Consider the following 19,029-nt stretch of genomic DNA (forward strand, 5'->3'; position numbering starts at 1 on the left):
AGGAAATGGCAAACCACTCCAGCACGTCTGTGAAGAAAATCCCAAATGGGGTCATGAAGCGTTGGATGTGACTGAAACAACTGAACAACAATTTGTTGAGATTAGAACAGGAATTCCAGGGGTTATGATATAATGATCTATGAAGTAGATAAACTGAATAGGAGTAGGCCTAGAAAGGATTAGGATAGTAGTGATTAGAAGAGAAAGGAGGGCTGAGAAGGAGACAGTGTGGACATGCTGTCTGGAGATGGTGAGACTGAATGATGAGGGTCAAGGAGCCAGTATAGTGTGGGGCAGCTTGGTGTTGTGTCATTGATTTAAAGCTCTAAGTTTATCTAGCTCAACTCCCTAATTTTCTAGTTGTAATAATGAGACCCAGAGAAATCAAAATGACTTGTCCAAGGTCACATAGGCATGATTTGAACCCAGATCCTATGACTCTCGATCTAGCACTCTTTTGTCTGTACCATGTTGTCTCCCTTAGCAAGCTCCATAGGCAGAATTTAACCAATAGGACACTTGCATAGTTAATGTGCCCCAGGAATTGAAAGGGAATCTGGAACACTAGCATTTTGGAGTATTCCCCTGAGAAGTCTTGTTCTCAGGTGTGCTCTTACTGCTTTCCTCTTATTGTGGAAGGGAATCTTCCACTCTCTAGGAGAGAAGGTAGGAACACTGGAACAGGTGATCTCTTAGATGGGAAGACCTATTGGAAGGCTTAACCCTAGTCATGTGACTGCTGCTATTTCCCAAGGCCATTTTCCTCCCTTCCATTTTTTTCAGAAAAAAAAAATATCTACTGTTTGTTTATAACATCTCATTCTCCCTAACTCCCAAAGACAGGAAAGTTCTAGCTGCCATTCCTTTGGACCTCTTTGATTTCTCCACCATGTCCCCAAGAACCTCATCGTTGGGGAACCTCATCATCCTTATAGATCCCATCAGCCTTGGTCCTCACATCTCCTCCATCTCCTCTTCCCCTCTGGTTGGAAGGTACTTGAACTCCTAAGCTTCCATTAAGGAGGAGGTCCTGGATGGCCGTCTCCTCATTTCTCATGGGACAGCGCTCCTTTGGGATTTCTTTCACTTCTTCATCATTCTCCTTCTTCCTTTCAGCTTTCTTTTGTGTATTTTTCCTTCCTCATTAGATTGTAAGATACTTGGGGAGAAGGGTTCTCTTTTTCGTATTTGTATCTCCAGTGCATAGCACAGTACCTGGCACATAGTAGGTGTTTAGTCAATGTCAATTGACTGACTGTTTTTTTAAAATAAAATTTTATTGCTATTTTGTATTTATATTTCTCATGTATCCTTCCCTCCCCCTCCTCTCCCTGAACAATCCCTTATATCAAAGGATAAAAAGGGGGGAAAATAGTTCGGCAAAACAAAAAAAATATAGAAAGAATTTGACATTATATTTGGTGTTCCTGATCCATAGTTCCCCTACTCTGCGAGGAATCTAGCTGGGGTGAGAGGAGCACAGAGAGGAGGTGCCTTCTTATGTCTCTTCTTTGGGCACAAGTCTGGTCAGTGTCTTCTGAGAATATCCAGTTTATTGTTTCGTTGTTGCTATTCTTTCCATGTAGATCATTGTAGTTGTTTATATCGTTTTCCTGGTTCTGTTTACTTTGCTTCATATCAGTTCATATAAGTCTTCCTATGCTTCTCCATATTCATCATAGTCATTTCTTACAACACACAGCAATTTTCCATTACCTTCCCATACCAATTTGCTTCTGGTTCTTTGCTCCCACAAAAAGGGCTGACATAACTATATTGGTGTACGTAAGGGAGCTCACCTGCCCATTTTACTAAGGGAAGGTTTGAACCACAGAGTCACATTTTTATTCCCCTTCCATCAGGAGCCCTTCTAGTTGCCATCCTCACCATACTGACAAAGTGCCATCATTTCAGGCTTCCCCGCCATGCCACCTTTCTGGGGACTTGGTTTCCATCTTTGCCGCTGGGGTTATGGTAGCAGTAACCAGACATGGCAGACGGTGAAAGACATGAGGAACTATCTCATCCCACAGGTAAGGTCAGCCCTGTGAATTGGTTCTGCTTCATGGGACCCTCCAGTCTGGGCTCCCAGGGCTTAGTGGAAATGAGGTTTTACCACAGGACGGCCAAGTAGGAAACAGAAAGAACAAACCAGACAGTCTCAAAAAGTGATATGGTTTAATGGAAAGCAAACACTGGCCTGAGAGTAAGGAGACCTCGGGTCTAGCTGTGATCTGTTTCCTTATCTTTAAGAGGAGGGGGTCGCCCCAGTGCTCTGTTGTTGTTGTTGTCGAGTCATAACAGTCCTGTCCAACTCTTTGGGACCCCATTTGGGGTTTTCTTGGCAGAGATACCAAAGTGGTTTACTATTTTCTTCTCCAGCCCATTTCACAGATGAGGAAACTGAGGTTAACAGGGTGAAGCGACTTGCCCAGGGTCACACAGCTAGTAAGTGTCTGAGGCTAGATTTGAATTCAGGAAGATAAGTCTTCTTGACTCCAGACCTGCTGCTCTATCCACTGCACCACCTAACTATCCCCTTTTTAGTTGTAGCACACTGTGATTGTAAATGTAAAGCTTCTGACCTCCAGCCTGGATTTGGAGTTGAAAGATCTGAGTTTGTATTTTAGCCCTACTACCTATGTGACCTTGGGCAAGTCACGTACCCTTTGTAATCCTCAGTTTTCTCATCTGTAAAATGACAGGGCTGGTCTAGTTGGCATCTAAGATCCCCGTCACCTCTAAATCTTTGATCCCCAGTGACTCCAAAAAGGTTTCTGGTATTCTGTGCAATTCCTCTACTCTCTTTCTAGCTCTGGATGCTGTCTCACTTCTCTGCAGTAAAATTTCCATGTAAGGGACCTGCATTAGTGATGGAGAATGGAAGCCAGAATTTCTTCCTTGACCTGAATGAAAACAAAGTTATTTGCCTTCTCAGGAGATCACTCAGTTCACTCCACCAAGAAAGCTGGATGCCTCATGAGTATAGACTGCCAGAGTTCAGCCTGGTTTAAAACCCACGTTGGAAGGACAAGGAATTAGTCTCAAGGTCCCAGGGAAGAGATGGAGGTAGAGAAATAGAATGAGGAAATAAGGAAGGGACGGAAGGAGTAGTAAATCCAAGTTCACAACATAGCCAGAGCAGAACAAGTAGGCATCCAAACAAATCAGGCAAGGTTCTATGCACAGTACTTCTGTGGGGAAGAAAGAACAGGGAGGAGAAAAATCAAGAAATACTCATCTTAAGATGAACAGTAATAATATTTCAATTTGACAACTGCCTGAGAATTAAATGGATGCTCTCCCAGGTATGTGACTGTAGCCAAATCTAGGGGAATCTCTAGCTTTCATTTCTCCACCTATAAAATGGAGATAGCTATAAATTTCCTTCAGAGAATATTTTTATTGGGAATTTGCTATGTGTAAGTCACTGTAACAGTGTTAAACCAGATGTGACGATAAATAAGAAATGGTTTGTCCCTTCAAGGAGCTTAGGATTTGCATTGGATACCATCTATAGTAATAGGTCAGATAAAATATGTATACAGATAAGTAGAAAACAAAGTAAGATATGATCACTGTTTGGGGTAGGTAGAAACAAATGCTGTAAGAGTACAAAAGAGGGAGGGAACATTTCTGGGCAGGAGAATTAGGGGAGACTTCATTGAAGTGGTATGCTTAATATGTTTCATATTAATTCTTAAAGGATGGATGGTTTTTCAATGGGCAGGGATAGTGGCAAGGTCCATTCCAGATGTAGGGACTAGTGTGAGCAAAATTATGGAGGCTTGAAGGTACAGCATGTGTATGGGGATTAGTCCAGTTTGGGTAACATAGTGTTGGGGACTAGGAATGTACAGGCATGCTTTTGAGTAGGTTCTATGTGCAGGGAACATATTAGAAAGTCAACAAAAAATGAAGGGAAGGATGTCACAGCAACAGCGAGGGCTGAGTGTACCACTCAACATGGTTTGTACCTTTCTCCAGGAATATTAAAAAAATTGGGAGAAGGGGAATGTTGATGATGAGGGTTATCCAGGAACCAGCATTGGCCAGATTTCCAGGGTGTGATGAGGGCATCATTGAGATGATTAACTGTAGGGCATAGGCTAGGGAGGAAGTAAAAAATGGAGCCAGAAAGGAAATAGTAGTAGAGAGGAAGGGAGAGATGGCAGAACGAGAGAACAGGGTGGAAGTAAAAGGACCAGTGGTAATGGTGAGATTGAAGAACAAGTCCAGGAGGTAAAATGTAAGCTCCTTGAAGGCAATATCTCGCTAATTTTTGTTCTTGCATCTGAAGTGCCTCACAAAGTGCCTAGCACATTGTAAACACTTAATAAATACCTACTGACTAATGGAATGATTGGCAGGCCGGAGGGACTGGGAAGTCTGAAAGACTGGGGAAATTGGGATCAAAGAGGGGAAACTCAGAATTGGAGATCTTGGAGGTGACTCGCTAAAAAGTGGCCAAAGTGGAATGGACATTGAGGTCATGAACTATAAAGCAGCTCGAAAGTGAGGCCAGGGTGTTAGAGCTGGTGCCAAGCTTTTATTGATGAATCTCACAAACGTAGCTAGTCTGGCATGTGAACAACAGGTATCTATAGGTGGTATGAATAGGAAAGAATGCTAGGCTTGGAGTAAGGGAGATCTGAGTTCAAATCTAGCCTCAGATATTTACTAGCTGTGTGATCTGGAGCGAGTCACTTTACCTCTGTTTGCTTCCACTTCTTCATCTGTTAAATAGCAGCTACCTCCCAGGACTGCTATGAGAATGAAATGAGAGAAATGCCTGTTGCAACCTTAAGGCTCTACATAAATGTTAGCTATTGTTCTATGTTTTATTGCTGGCTCTATGCTAGAGCTTCTGATAACCCAGGCTCACTTCTATACCATGACGAAGATTTCATGGATGAGTGGGACACTAGTGAAGAAAGAGGTATATACGTGAAAAGTGTATAAGATAAAAAGTGTATACAATATAAGAGAGGGCATTAGGCAATTTATGGTAAATGCCAAGCATATAAAAGGCAAAACCTATGAGTTCAGAGGAGGATCTGAGGGTCAGAGTAGGGCTGGAGTTGGCTCATCATCTTACCATATTTCTTCATTTTATTCCTTGTCCTAATTTGGTATTGGCTTTGATCCGTGATCTTACATGTCAGTGGTCTGACTGTACACAGGTAGCTGATTTGGAAATGGCCACCGCCTCATTTCTGATCTGTTAAAATATAATGAAGCTACGTTTTTTGTGATGTTCTTCGATGCTCTCAATGTTCATCACCTCCCAACTGTTTGCTTGCAGGAAGTATTCATGATACATAGGTGTGAGACTTCTGTATTTTTCACAAGCCTTTAGCCCTTCTTGTTTCTTATTCCTGAAACATGTTTTCTAATATATTCTCTGCTATCTTCTATATTCACCTCTGTGTAGAATCTCAGAATATTAAAGTATTTGTTGACTGAATTTTGTTTTTATTTATTTATTTAAAAAAATTTTATTTTATTTTTAATTCTCAATTCTCTCCCCTTCCCCTTTCCCACCCACTAAGCAACCTTAAACCCATTATGAATACCTATACTCACAAAAAACAAATTCCTACATTAATCATCAAAAAAAAAGAAAGAAAAGGAAAAGAAAGGGAAGAAAATATGTTTCAATCTGCAATCTAAATTGATCAGCAGGAGGCAGAAAGCATGTTTCATCCTGAGTTCTTTGGAATTGTGGTTGCCCATTGTGTTAATCAGAGTTACATTGTGTTAATCAGAGTTAATTCTTTCGCAGTTGGCTATTTTACAGTATTATTGTTACATCATTTTTTCTTCTGGTTCTGCTTAATTTACTTTACATGTCTTTGTACAAATCTTTCCAGGTTTTTCTAAAACCATCTTTTTTATCATTTCCTATAGTGTTAGTATTCCATCACATTCATATACTATAACTCGTTCAGTCATTTCCCAGCTGACAGAAATACCTTCAGTTTCCAATTCTTTTCTACCATCTACACAAAAAAAGCTGCTATAAATATTTTTCTCCATATGGATCCTTTTCCTCTCTCTTTTGTTTCTTTGGGGCTATAGACCTATTAGTGGTACTTCTGAGTCAAAGGGTATGCACCATTTAATAGCTTTGGGGGCCTAGTTCCAAATTTCTTTCCAGAATGGTTGGACCAGTGCATAGCTCCACCAACACTGAGTTAAAGTACCTGTTTTCCCACAGTCCCTCCAGAGTTCATCATTTTCTTTTTCTGTCATCTTAACCAATATGATGGGTGTGAAGTGGTACCTTAGAATTATTTTAACTTGGATATCACTAATTATTAGTGATTTAGAACATTTTTAAAAATATGGCTGTTGATAGCTTGAATTTCTTCCCTTGAAAACTGACCACTTATGTTGATTTAATTTTGAGGAACTTATTGCACTCTGTGGAATTTCTCATCAACACATTATGGGCTCAAGTATATCGCTTAAGCTCCCTGGGTCTCAGTTTCCTCAACTCTGAAGCGAAGGGTCTTGATTAAATGTTCAGTGATCCAATAATATTATGTAGGTTCATAAACTGTAGTCGTCTTCGTGGTGTGGTGTGGTTTTGTTTTTTCTTTTTTCTTTTGGTAAATGTTTATCATGAGCAAAGAGGTACAAAATGGCCCAAGTTTTCCATGAAATGTTTTTTTTGTTGATTCTGGATGTATGATAAAAGCAACTCTTCCAAATCCTATATTTGCTTCTCCAGTAAGCCATTCTTGTATTGAGTTGCAATTTCCCTTTGCGTTCTGGTTTTAATTATAGTGAGAATGCCAGGATTGGTGTGATCCAATTCCTGTAGTAGCATGTATATTCATTGGCTGTGGACAAAGATCTCATATTTAAAGTGCCAGCAGTCCAAGCCAATATTTATAGATAACCTATTGAAGAGATATGAGAAGATACTGTGCCTTAGCAGAGGGGGGAGGTCCATAAACATTGTATATTGCACATGCTTTCAGATTTTTTTTTGATGTATCGATCAGTTAGTTATGCTGCTTTTTTCCCTTCCTTCTTTTTCTCTCTCATCTTTAAAAATAGTATTGTATGGAATGGCTCTCTAGAAAATTATAGTGATGCAAAAACAAAAGATATTAATAAAAACTTACCTTAAAAACATAGACAGTCTATCTAAAACCTATGTGAATCTTGGCATCCTTTGCACTCTTTTCTAAACGTCTTCCATTGTTTATGAAAAAGTGGAAGAGGACTACAAAGCACTAAGAACTTAAAAAAATTTTTTTCTTTGTTTTATGGATTGTTATGGCCAAAGAATTCATCATGAAGCAGCCATACTGGTTTGTACTTAGCTAGGGTGGTCCTTGGCAAGCACACCCAATGTGTAGCTTTTTGGGTATTTAATAGCTGGCTTTGATTTTGCCATCAGAGGTGACCTCAATACTCTAACATATTTGTCAAAATAGCTAGAAATATGAAAAATTTGTAAACCTCTTTGTTTCTGTCTCTGCATTATGTGCTGCTTTATAATTCATATGCTGTCTTCAGGAAAGAACAAAGGACCTAAAATTACAGAACTAAAGTGACATGCTATTAGTTAGTTGAATTTATTTTTAATCATATTTGCAGTAACAACTACTTAAAATAACCTCCCTTTGCATGTTTTGTAAATATGCCCACATCTTAACAATCAGAACAATTGACCTAAAAGGTTCAGAAAATTTGAGATTCCCCCTGTACTTGTTTATTTGGCCAAAAAAAATGCAACCTTAAAGATTCTTCTCTAAATAAAATTTCTTCCATTCAATTATACTCATATAAGACCTCCTTAAAGGATGTAGCAACAAAAGTAACTTTATATGATGCTTCACTAAGATCAAATGGAGCAGAAAACAGGAAGGCGTATGCTTGCAAAAGGATTTGTCACTATCATGAAGGATGCCATAAAGAGGCCAATGGAAGAGAGATTCCTTACAAATCAGTGGTACTTAACCTTTTTTACGTCATTAACTCCTCCAAGTCTGGTGATGCCTATGGATGCCCTCTCAGAAAGTTGGTTTTTTTTAAAACTCATAGTTGAAGGAAATGCTAAATTTCAGCTACAGGTTCGTGAAAATAAAGATGTATTTTTCTACTCCAATTTCATACATACCTGGAAATTTATTCTTGTGTATAGATAGTAAGGTCCTCTATATGCATCTGTTTGTGGATAACATTGTGCTTATTGCATCAAGCTCCAGATCATTGTAGAGTTTCCCAAATGAGATCTATAATCCCTCAAAAGAATTTAGCCTAACTATCCACATAAGAAAAACAAAGTGGATGAAGAGGCCTACTGTCTAGATTCTGATGTGTCATGTATTAGCCATAGAACTATCCATAAGTACACATTATCTTGGATAGACACTGTGTATGGACAGTGAATTGAGTCCATAATTAAAAAAGAGGAAGAGAGTAAGTCCTTACTATATGCAATTCACTGTGCTAGTTTATCGAAGGTACCAAGATTGATGTTATACATGTCCTGCCCTCAAGGAGCTGACAAACTAATGGAGAAAGAACACATTTAGGAATAACCATAGTACAAACAAGATAAATTAAGTGAGGGAGATCCAGGAACTATGCTATGAAAAATTTCAGGAAGTAGAGCTCACTTTTGCCTGTTGGGTGAGATGGGGAATCAGAGAAGGCTTCATGAAAGACATAGCATCTGAGTTGGTTTGGAAAGGATAAGAAGGGCATTGACAGATAGGGGAGACAAACAAATAGATGGGGAGGGAGGAATGAGGGAGGATGGAAATATGGAATCATATTTCTAAGTGTGCCGAGTAAAGAAATAACGAGGCTATTGATTGCTTACTTTGTTTGAGAGTCATTGAGAACAAAGAGAGAGCATTTATGTACAAAGCCCAAGACTCAGATTGGATCCTTCCAATTGTAGTTGTAGGAAAGGTAATTGATATTTCTAGTAAAAGGAATTTTCAGATGAATCTCATTCAAAGTTAAGGATGAGGTAAGGAGAGGAAGATGGGTAGAATTCTGAACTTTAGTCATCTGTGCTGAGAAAAAGGAAGGTAAATGAAAGGGGGCAGGGAAAGAACGGTAACATGTAGAGTCAAAGAATTTGATCTTGGATTGGGTAGGGAAGGGTGAGATAGCAAAGGGATCAGATTGTTGTAGGCAAAACAAACTGTAGAGACCTACTGATGCTTTAAAATGTTAAAAAATTTAATTCCTTAAAACTTTATTGATTTAGTATCATTTTTTATTTACCAAAGTATCCTTTCCCCATTCCCTACCTAGGAGAGAATCATCCTTTGTAACAGGGAGAGAGAGAGAGAGAGAGAGAGAGAGAGAGAGAGAGAGAGAGAGAGAGAGAAAAGAAGAAGAAGAAGAAGAAGAAGAAGAAGAAGAAGAAGAAGAAGAAGAAGAAGAAGAAGAAGAAAAGAGAATAAGAGAGAGAGAAGAACAAGAAAGAGAATGAGAGGGGAAACAAGAGAAAGAAAAAGAGAGGGAAAGTGGAACAAGAAAGAGAAAAAGAGAGAACGAGAGAAAAAGTAATGAGAGAGAGAGCTAGAAAGAGGGAGAGAGAGGAACAAGAGAGAGAAAAAGAGGAGGTGAGAGAGGAACAAGGAAGAGATAAATACAGAGGAAGAGGGAAGAACAAGAGAGTGAATGAGAGAAGAACAAGAGAGAAAAGAGAGGGAGAGAGACGAATAAGAAAGAGAAAAGGAGGAGAGAATGTGAGCGAGAAGAACAAGAGAGAAAAAGAAGGGGTGAGAGGAACAAGAAAGGGAATGACAGGGGAGAACAAGAGAAAGAAAAAGAGAGGCAGAGAGGAACAAGAGAGTGATTGAGAGAGGAGCAAGAGAGAAAAAAGAGGGAGAGGAACAAGAAAGAAAAAGGAGGGAGAGAGAACAAGAGAGTGAGAGAGGAACAAGAGAGAGAAAAGAGAGAGAGGAACTAGAAAGAGGGCAAAAGAGAGAACAAGAAAGAAGAATGAGAGAGAGAGTGAGAGAGAGAGAAGGAGAGAGAGAGAGAGGAACAAGGAAGAGATAAATAGAGAGGAAGAGAGAAGAACAAAAGAGTGAATGAGAGGAACAAGAGAGAAAAGAGAGGGAGAGAGATGGATAAGAAAGAGAAAAGGAGAAAGAGAGAACATGAGAGAGAGGAACAAGAGAGAGAAAAAGAGGGGGTGAGGGGAACAAGAGAATGAGAGAGGGGAGAACAAGAGAAAGAAAAAGAGAGGGAGAGAGAAACAAGAAAGAGAAAAAGAGAGAATGAGAGAGAGAAAGTAACAAGAGAGAGAACTAGAGAGAGGGAGAAAGGAACAAGAGAGTGATTGAGGGAGGAACGAGAGAGAGAAAAGAGGAACAAGAAAGAAAAAAAGAGAGGGAGAGGGAACAAGAGAGTGAGAGAGGAACAAGAGAGAGAAAAGAGAGAGAAACTAGAAAGAGAGCAAAAGAGAGAACAAGAAAGAGAGAAGAATGAGAGAGAGGAACAAAAGAGAAAGAGGGAGAGAGAGGAACAAGAAACAGGAGCAAGAAGAGAGCAAAAAAAGAGAGACAGGAAAAAGAAAGAGAGAAATGAGTGAGAGAAACAGGTCAGTGAGACTAATCAGCTGAGGGTGACAGTCTATGAAGTTTATTTCTTGCCCGTGGTCCTCCACTTCTGCAAAGAAGAGAGGGAGATACCCTTTTTTGCTCCTCTTATCTATTCCGATTAATATAATTGTATATCATTTAGTTTTTGTTGTTATCAGGGGTGTGCTGGAGCCAGCTCCAAGAGGAGAGCCTAGTGTTAAAATTTTAGTGTGAGCATTTATACCTCACAGATTGTCTCTCTGCTTAAGAAGGTGATCGAGAAAATGTGAATAAATGCAAATTAAACTTGAACATGCCTCATTCTGCCAGTTGTTAAACATTTGCCAGCACACCAGTGGTGGAGGTTGTTGTAGCTGGTCTTTCTGTTTGTTTAGCTTTTAAAGCCCTTTTAGCTCGTTTCCGGCATACTTTTCCAATCTTATTCTAAGCGATTCCCCTCCCTGTACTCTACAATCCAGCCAAGCTGCTCTTCAGGCGTCTTCTGTCTCTTTGCACTGGCTAACTCCCATGCCTAGAATGCACTCTTACCTTACTTACCTCAACCACTTAGAATCCCTTGTTTCTTTTATAACCTTGCTCAGGCAATACTTGCTACATGATACATTTCATTTTCCCAGCTGCTTATGGTCCTCCCCCCAATTCTTAATTTCTATTGGTTATATATCTTGTATGAACATATTGTCTTCTCTGACACAGTGCAAGTTCCTTGAATGCAGGGACTGTTTAATTTTTGTCTTTGCATCCTCAGTGTCTCTCTTGTACTCACACAGTGCATGGCACATAGTAGGCGCTTAATAAATGCTTCTTGATTATTTGAAGAAGAATCTTTTCCAGACATGAGGGAGTTCTATGCAAAAGCACGGGCAGGGTGAGAACAAGAAACAGGATAGTCCAGTTTGGCTTAAATAAAAGGTACAGTAAGAGAGATATAGTATGAAATAAACAGTATAAATAGTATAATATAAATAAAAATAGTATGAGTAAAAACTGGACAGGTAGGATGGAAGGAGATTGAAGAGGGCCTTGGATGTCAGGATCAGGATTTTATATTTTGTTCGGCAAAAAATGGGAAGCCACAAAAGGTTTTTGAGAAGAGGGGTGACATGCCCATAACAGACTATTAGAAAGGTTGCTCAGGCAATAAGGTGAAGACTGGATTGCAGTGAGAGAGAGATTGCCAACAAGAGACCAGTTAGGAGGCTGTTCCAATAGTCTGGGCAAGTAGAGATGAGTGCCTGAAGTGGGTTAGTTATGTAGTAGTAGAAAAGAGGGACTAGATCCAAGAGATTTTATGAGATATGTATGACAAGAAGTGGCAAACTGATTAGATGTGTGGAGGGCGGCAAAAAGGGAAAGATTAGAGATAGTTCCAAAGTAATGAGCCTGGATAACTGGGGAGGGTGGTGATGCTATTAGCAGAAACAGAGACATTCAAGTACAGTAACTAGCAAGAAAGGTCCTTCTACAAGGAAGCAACATAGGGAGTACTGAGCCCTCTCTGTGGGATGGAGCTCATCACTGAAATATGGTTTTGGATTGGTATACTTTATTTAGAAGAGCTAGACTAGATAAAAGGGAAGGGTGGTGGGGGGTGAAAGTTTACTCATATGAGGAAATCTAGGAACCAGAATGGGGATGAAAGTGAAGAGAATTGAGGTTAAAGTCAGTGGGTGTGAAAACAGTAACAATTTTGTCATTAGAGTATACACCAGCAATGTCAAACCCATGTGGCCACAAAACTCCAAAGTAAGGTGCAGTCAGATTAAAATGTAATTGGAAAATGTTTAACAAAACAAATAAAAATATACTACAACATAGATAACGTTGATTTGTGGTTTTCTGTGTCAATATGTGGCTTCAGGGAACTATTTCTATTTGAGATTGACTCATCTGTTATACCAGGACAGAAAGAGGAACGAGATGAAATGTTTGGGAAACAGATCACAAATCTGGCATTGACGGGAAAATTCCACTATCCAGACCTTTGCTGAAACTCTCTGTTGGTCCAAAACCAGAATGAACGGAGAACACACTATATAATAAGTACTAACTTTTTGACTTGCCTTAATGATATTTTTTCATCCCTCAGAAGGTAGAAGAACCAAGAAGGGGAAACTACTGGACTGAATCATATTCTTACTAACAAGGAGGAACTGAGTGCTGGGATAAAAATAATGGGAACACAGTGGAGAAGTGACCACTCTTTCCTAGAATTTGCAAGAGAAAAGTCAGTCAGTCAGTAAGGATGTAGGTGCCAGGCACTGTGCCATGCACTGATGATACAAAAAAGGCAAAAGACAGCCCCTGTTCTCAAGGAGCTCACAGCCTAATGGGGGAGGTTACATGCAAACAATATGTATAAACAAGATAGAGATGGGACTAATTGGTGATAGTCAGCAGAGGGAAGGCACTAGCATTAAGGGGGGTCAGGAAAGGCTTCTCATAGAAGATGGGATTTTAGCTGGACCTCAAGAGAAGCCAGGGAAGCCAGGAGGTGGCAATAAAGAGAGGGAATTCTAGGCATAAGGGACAGCCAGAGAAAATGCCTGGGGTTGGGAGATGAAGTTTCTTGCACTGGAGATAGAAACTAGGCATGGTCACGGATATGTCTTAGATTTTGGAAAAGTGGGTTTCAAAAGGTTCGGGGAAAAATATCAGGTCCCAAGTAACCCTTTTATGTCATGGGCCCTTTTGGCAGCCTGGCAAAGCCTATGGATATCTTCTTGGAATAAAGTTTTTAAATAATAAAAGGAAGTGCTAAATTTCGGTAAGAGGATAGTAAAAGTAAAGATGTATTTTTTTTTCATTCAAGTTCACAGACACTCTCCCCCCACCAAAAAAAATCTGTCTGTGGATCCTAGGTTAAGAACTTTGACTTAGATTAAACTTCTACAGGGGAAATCAGCTCAGGAAGAATGGGAATGTTTGAGAATGAAATTCTGAAGGCATGAAGGAATATAATTCCAACGAGGAGGAAAAATAGGGAACTTAGTAACAAATTTAGATTTTTTAAAATGTATGTACAGAAGTTGGAAGCAAGGTGGACAACAGAAGATGAATGTGAACATCTCATGGTACTGTTGAAAGAATGTTGGGAGTCCAAAGCCCAGAATGAGTTAAGGCTGGCAAGGGGGGCTAGAGATGACAAAAAAAAAACTTCATTTTAGTTATATTAGGGTAAGAAGAGGATGAAAGAGTGGATAGGATGGCTATTTGGTGTGAAGGGGGAGCTGCTTAATTTTTATTTTGCTATGCTAATGAGGATATCCTTTGCAATGGAAATGACACCTAAAAAAGGGCTAAATAGAAGTTGAGACCTAAGTAAGGAGATAGTGAGAAAGCACCCAGTTGCTAGCCCCTTGGCCCATATGAACTAAATTTTTAGGTGATGAACTAACTGGCGAATGTGATTATAAAGCCCTGGTGAGTGGTTGTTGAAAGATGTTGGAAAATGGAGAGGTACCACAGGACTGGAGAAGGGCATATGCTGTTCTAATTTTCAAAAAAGGGAATAGAGCAAAACCTACAAACTATAGGCCAGGAAGCCGGACTTCAGTTCCAAGGAAAATTTGAGAATGGGTCATTAAAAAGATGGTTAGTGAACTTCTAAAAAAGGAAACAGGGCTTACAAAAAGCCAGCATGGCTTCGTCAAGAACGAGACATGCCAGAATAAACACAGTTCCTTTTTGGGTAAAGTTGCTAAAGTGGCGAGAGGCAGCATGGCATGGAGGAATAGAGAGCTGGCCTAGCAGCCAGGAAGAACTGAGTTCTAGTATTGCCTTTGAGACATACTGCCTGCATGATCTTGGGTCAAGCCAATTAACCTCCCAATGCCCTAGGTCAGGGCTGTCCAAAACACGGGCCGTGCGCCCCCACGCGGCCCGCCTGTGTCCACTACAATCACAGAAAGCAACACAAAATGCTTTAGTTAAAGCATTTATGTCAATCTCCAAGCCCATAGTAGAAACTGCAGTGGGCTGCACTTTGGACAGCCCTGACCTAGGTAGCAGCTCTCTAAGCCTATAAGTTGCAGAGAATGTACTGGCAGAGTAAGTTGTAAGTATTACAAATATTGTACTGTAGAGTAAGTTGTAAATATTATAAGTTGTCCTGGCAGAGTAAATTCCCACATCTGGGAGTTTTCTATTCCAGCGAGATTACAGGTCTAGTCCCTAATCCTATTTAAAAATAGTAAGTCATGAGAGGATTGTAGATATTTTAGCAAAGGATTTGGGAGAGAATGCCACACTCTTATTATGGAAAACATGGAGAGATGTGGATGGGACAGTGATGTAGCTTTATGGTTTTGGAACTGGAACATTTTATCGATGACCCAGATAAAAGAACAGATGACACTCTTATCAAATCTGCATATAAAGTTGAGAGATGTAAGTAATGTGTTGGATAGCAGAGTCAGAATCCAAAAGGCCTTGACAGTTGGAGCACTTGGCTGAATGGAATAAGATGAAATTAAGTAGGGATGAAGGTAAAGTCTTACATTTAGAGTAAAAAACAAATCAGAGGTATATGTAGAGGCATATTTAAACAGCAATTTGCTTGAAAAATATATAGGGGTTTTAGCAGGCTGCAAACTCACAATGAGTATCATGATGTGGTAATCAAAAAAAAGCTAATGCAGCCTTTTGCTACACTAAGGAAGACATAACATTCAGGTATAAGGAGATACTCTGTACTCTGTCCTGGCCAGACCGTCTCTGGATATTTTGGTCACCTCTGGGCATCTCAATTTAACAAGGACATTAATTTTTAATAATTTTATATATATTTTATTCCCCCCCATTACACATTTAAACAAGTTTTTTTAACATTTTAAAAAAAGTTTTGAGTTCCAAATTCCATCTCTCCATCCCCTCCCCTCTCCCTAAGACAGTACTAGCAATCAGATATAGGTTATACATGTGCGATCAAAACAAGGACATTTATAAGCCCTTGATATGTTTGTTGATAAGAAGTGTCCAGAAGAGGACAACCAGGATGGGTAAGGGCCTTGAGTCCCTGTCATAAGAGGATTAATTGAAGAGACTAGGGCTGTTTAGTTTGGAGAAGACTCAAGGGGCCACAATAGCTATGTTCAGGCATTTGAAAGGCCTCCATATAGAAGAGGGATGAACCAGGAGCAGAAAAATAAATATAGGCTTGATGTCAAGGAAAACTTCCTAATAATGAGAGTGGTTCAAAAGTAGAATGGACTGCGTCAGGAGGTGGTGGGATCATCTTCTTTGTAGGTCTTGAAGAAGAGGATAACCACTTGTCAAGTATGTTATGGTAAGAAATCCTTTTGGGAATGGGTTGGACTTGATGGCGGCTGATGTACTGTACGGCTCTAAAATTCTAGGATTCAAGTTAGAAAGAGAGGACAGAATTGGGGCAAAGATGGTGAATTCACTTTAAGCTTAAGGTGCTGGCAGGGCATCCAAATGGAGATACCCAATAGGCAGCTAAAATACAGCACTGGCATGGAGAGAAATATATGAGTGATAAAAAATGAAGTTAGCAAAGCCAGGCAAACAACTACAGAACAAAACTCAGTACTGCAAAATTGTGAGACCAGGCTTGGCCCCAAAGAAGAGGTATGAGAAGACACCTCCCCTACTCCTTTGTAGAAGTGGGGGGGGGGTCATAGGTGTGGAACATAGCACATAACGTCAGGCTTCTTCCCCTAACGCGTTGAATAGCTTTGTTGAATTTCTTTTCTTCTTTTTAAAAAAATTCATTTTTACAAAAGATAATTGTCTGGATGGAGAAAAGGAAGGCGACGAGATAGAGGGAGAAACGTAGGCATTGCAAAAACAAAAACTATAAATAAAAAAACCTATTAAAAAAAGAAATATAGGTTTGGACCTCTGGAGAAAAGTTGAGAGTAGAGCTCTAAATTTGGAATTCATTTGCCTAGCAATTTTAATTAAAGTACAGGAGGTGGATGAAATCACCAAGGAAGAGACCAGAGAGTGAAAAGAGAAGAAGTCCTTGGGGGGGATGCCTACATTTAAGGGGCAGGAGTAATAGCTCCTGATCATCCTTCCCTAACTTAGACTTAACCTGGATTTATCTAATTACTTTATTAAGCCTACACAGTTCCAGCTAAAGGGTGGAAGTAATTAGCCCATCCTTTACGAATGCTGCATGTTTTCCTTAACATCTGAACTCAGGGAATTATATTCATTGTCATATTTCACTCTTCTTCCATTCCCATGATGCTGAAAAAAAGTCACTCTTCCCTTTTTTCTCCCCAAATGTCACTCAGTCATGTCTCTCTAAAGTTTCGCCTTGGTTGCTGCTTACCTTCATCAAACAGTGATTAATGTGCATTAGCACGGCCTTTGCCCCTGTTGATAAACAAAAGTTAACTAGCGGACAAGTGCTATTCGTCCATGAGTTCACATCTAGTACTGATGTCATTTATTTTTGCCAGCAACAAGAACTTTCAATTAAGCAAATATTAATTAAGCATATATTATATATAAAAATTAATTGATTAACAAATATTTTTAAGCACCTACTATGTATCAGGGACTATAATAGACACTGGGGTTACAAAGATAAAGTCTAAACAGTCCCTGACTTCAAGGAGACTATATTCTACTAGGAGAGATAATATCTACAAATATAAGTATATATAAAATAAATACAAGGGGATATCATTAATAGCTGAAGGGACCTTCATGTAGACAGTGGGTCTTGAGCAGAGTTTTAAAGGAAAAAGAGATGTTTAGAGGCAGAGGTAATGGGGAATTTCATTTCAGGAATGTAGGACAGCCAGTACAAAGGTTCAGAGGTGGAAGATGTGTCGTGCGTGAGGAAGAGCAAGAAGGCCAAAAGACTGGATGATAGAGTTCAGTAATGGAGTATTGCATGATATTGTATTGAAAAGATATGCCTGGTTGTAAATGGCTTTAAAAGCCAAACACCAGAACTTACATTGACTCCTAGAAGCAACAGAAGGTCACTAGAGTTTATTGAAGAAAGAAGTGACATGGTCGGACTTTAGGAAAATCATTATGGTAGCTCCATGGGGGATTGTTGCGTTTGTCCTTTGTTCTTGAAGAGGACCATGACATCAGGGAAATGATGACACGACTTGCAGTGGCTGTGCAAGGTGACCAGCCTCACTTTCTCCTCCAGAGCCAGGCTAGATATTCACCAGGATGACTCCCATGGGGGATACTTAGAAGAAGAAAGAGACTTAAGGCAGGGAGGTTATTGCACTTGTCTGGGTGAGGGAGATGAGGTGCTATTCATCAGGATCATGGCCCGGTGATAAGAGAGAAGGGAGAATAAGAGCTCTTCTGGAGGTAGAATTTATATAACCTAGCAACTGATTGGATGTAGGTCAGTGAGGGGAAGGGAGCAATCAGGGATGACCCTGAAGCTACAAATCACGGTATTACCCAACAGAAACCAGGAAATGTGAAAGGGAGGTGTATTTAGTGGGAAAGATGATCTGTTCCGTTTCGGACTGGTTGAGTTTGAGATGCAGATAAATGGGATGCCCATGTGGAGATATCCAAGCAGCAGTTGATGATATGAAACTAGAGTTCATGTGGGAGATTAGGGCTGATATGTAGATTTGAGCGTCATCTCCTTAGAATGGGATACAGCATAAGAGAGAGAGAGAAGAGAAGAGAAAAGAAGAGGGGCCAGGTCAGAGCCTTGGAATAAGCTTAGTGGGTGGGAAATGAATATTGACCCAACAGAAGGAAAATAAGATTTATTAAGGGCCTCTGATGTGCCAGGCACTGTGCTAAGTCCTTTACAAATATCATGTCATTTACTTCTCACAAAGACCCTGGGAAGTAGGTACTACTATTAGTCCCGCTTTACATTTGAGGAATTTGAGGCAGACCGAAGTTAAGTGACTTTTCCTCCAGGGTCATGCTGCTAGTGAGTGTCTGAGGATGGATTTGAGCCCAGCTCTTCCTGACTCCATGCCCAACACTCATCCATTGTACCACCTTCTCCATGGGGCCTTTCCTTATCCCCTTAGTTGTTAATACTCTTTCTCATCAAATTATCCTGTATTTACTTCTCTATGTATATGTTGTATCCTTCCTCATAGAATGTAAATCCCTTGAGGACAGGTAGGAGGAGAACCAAGAAAGAGCAGGGTCATCTGGTCAGTCATTCTCCTTCATTTTACAGATGAGGAAACTGAGGCACAGAAAAGTGAAAATGATTTGCTCAAGGTTGCCCAGGTAGTAAATAGCCAAGCCAGGATTCAAGCCAAGATCGCTGACTCTAAGTCCAGGATCTATCTCTGTCTCTTTATTGTACTGTATTGGCTCACAATGTCAGAAAGTGGCATAGATGTCAGGGAGTATGAAGACTTATAAAAGGCCCCTGGATTTAGTGGTTCAAATGCATGAAGGAGGGGGTGATTAACAGAGTGAGGTTATGGAGGCAATGGACTCACAACTACAG

At 40.0% G+C, this 19,029-nt stretch overlaps 1 protein-coding gene across 4 annotated transcripts in view; it reads left to right on the plus strand.

Moving 5' to 3' along the window:
• Positions 1-19,029, plus strand: part of LOC118833896 (lysosomal alpha-glucosidase-like) — a 76,255-nt gene that overhangs the window by 34,282 nt on the left and 22,944 nt on the right. For all 4 annotated transcript variants that reach the window (XM_036741312.1, XM_036741313.1, XM_036741314.1 and 1 more), the window contains exon 8: positions 1,915-2,033. In XM_036741312.1, the coding sequence (XP_036597207.1) occupies positions 1,915-2,033 (119 nt within the window). The remainder of the gene's footprint in view (positions 1-1,914; positions 2,034-19,029) is intronic.

Source organism: Trichosurus vulpecula, chromosome 1 (genome assembly GCF_011100635.1).
Source record: "Trichosurus vulpecula isolate mTriVul1 chromosome 1, mTriVul1.pri, whole genome shotgun sequence".
In the NCBI taxonomy this organism is placed as follows: domain Eukaryota; kingdom Metazoa; phylum Chordata; class Mammalia; order Diprotodontia; family Phalangeridae; genus Trichosurus; species Trichosurus vulpecula.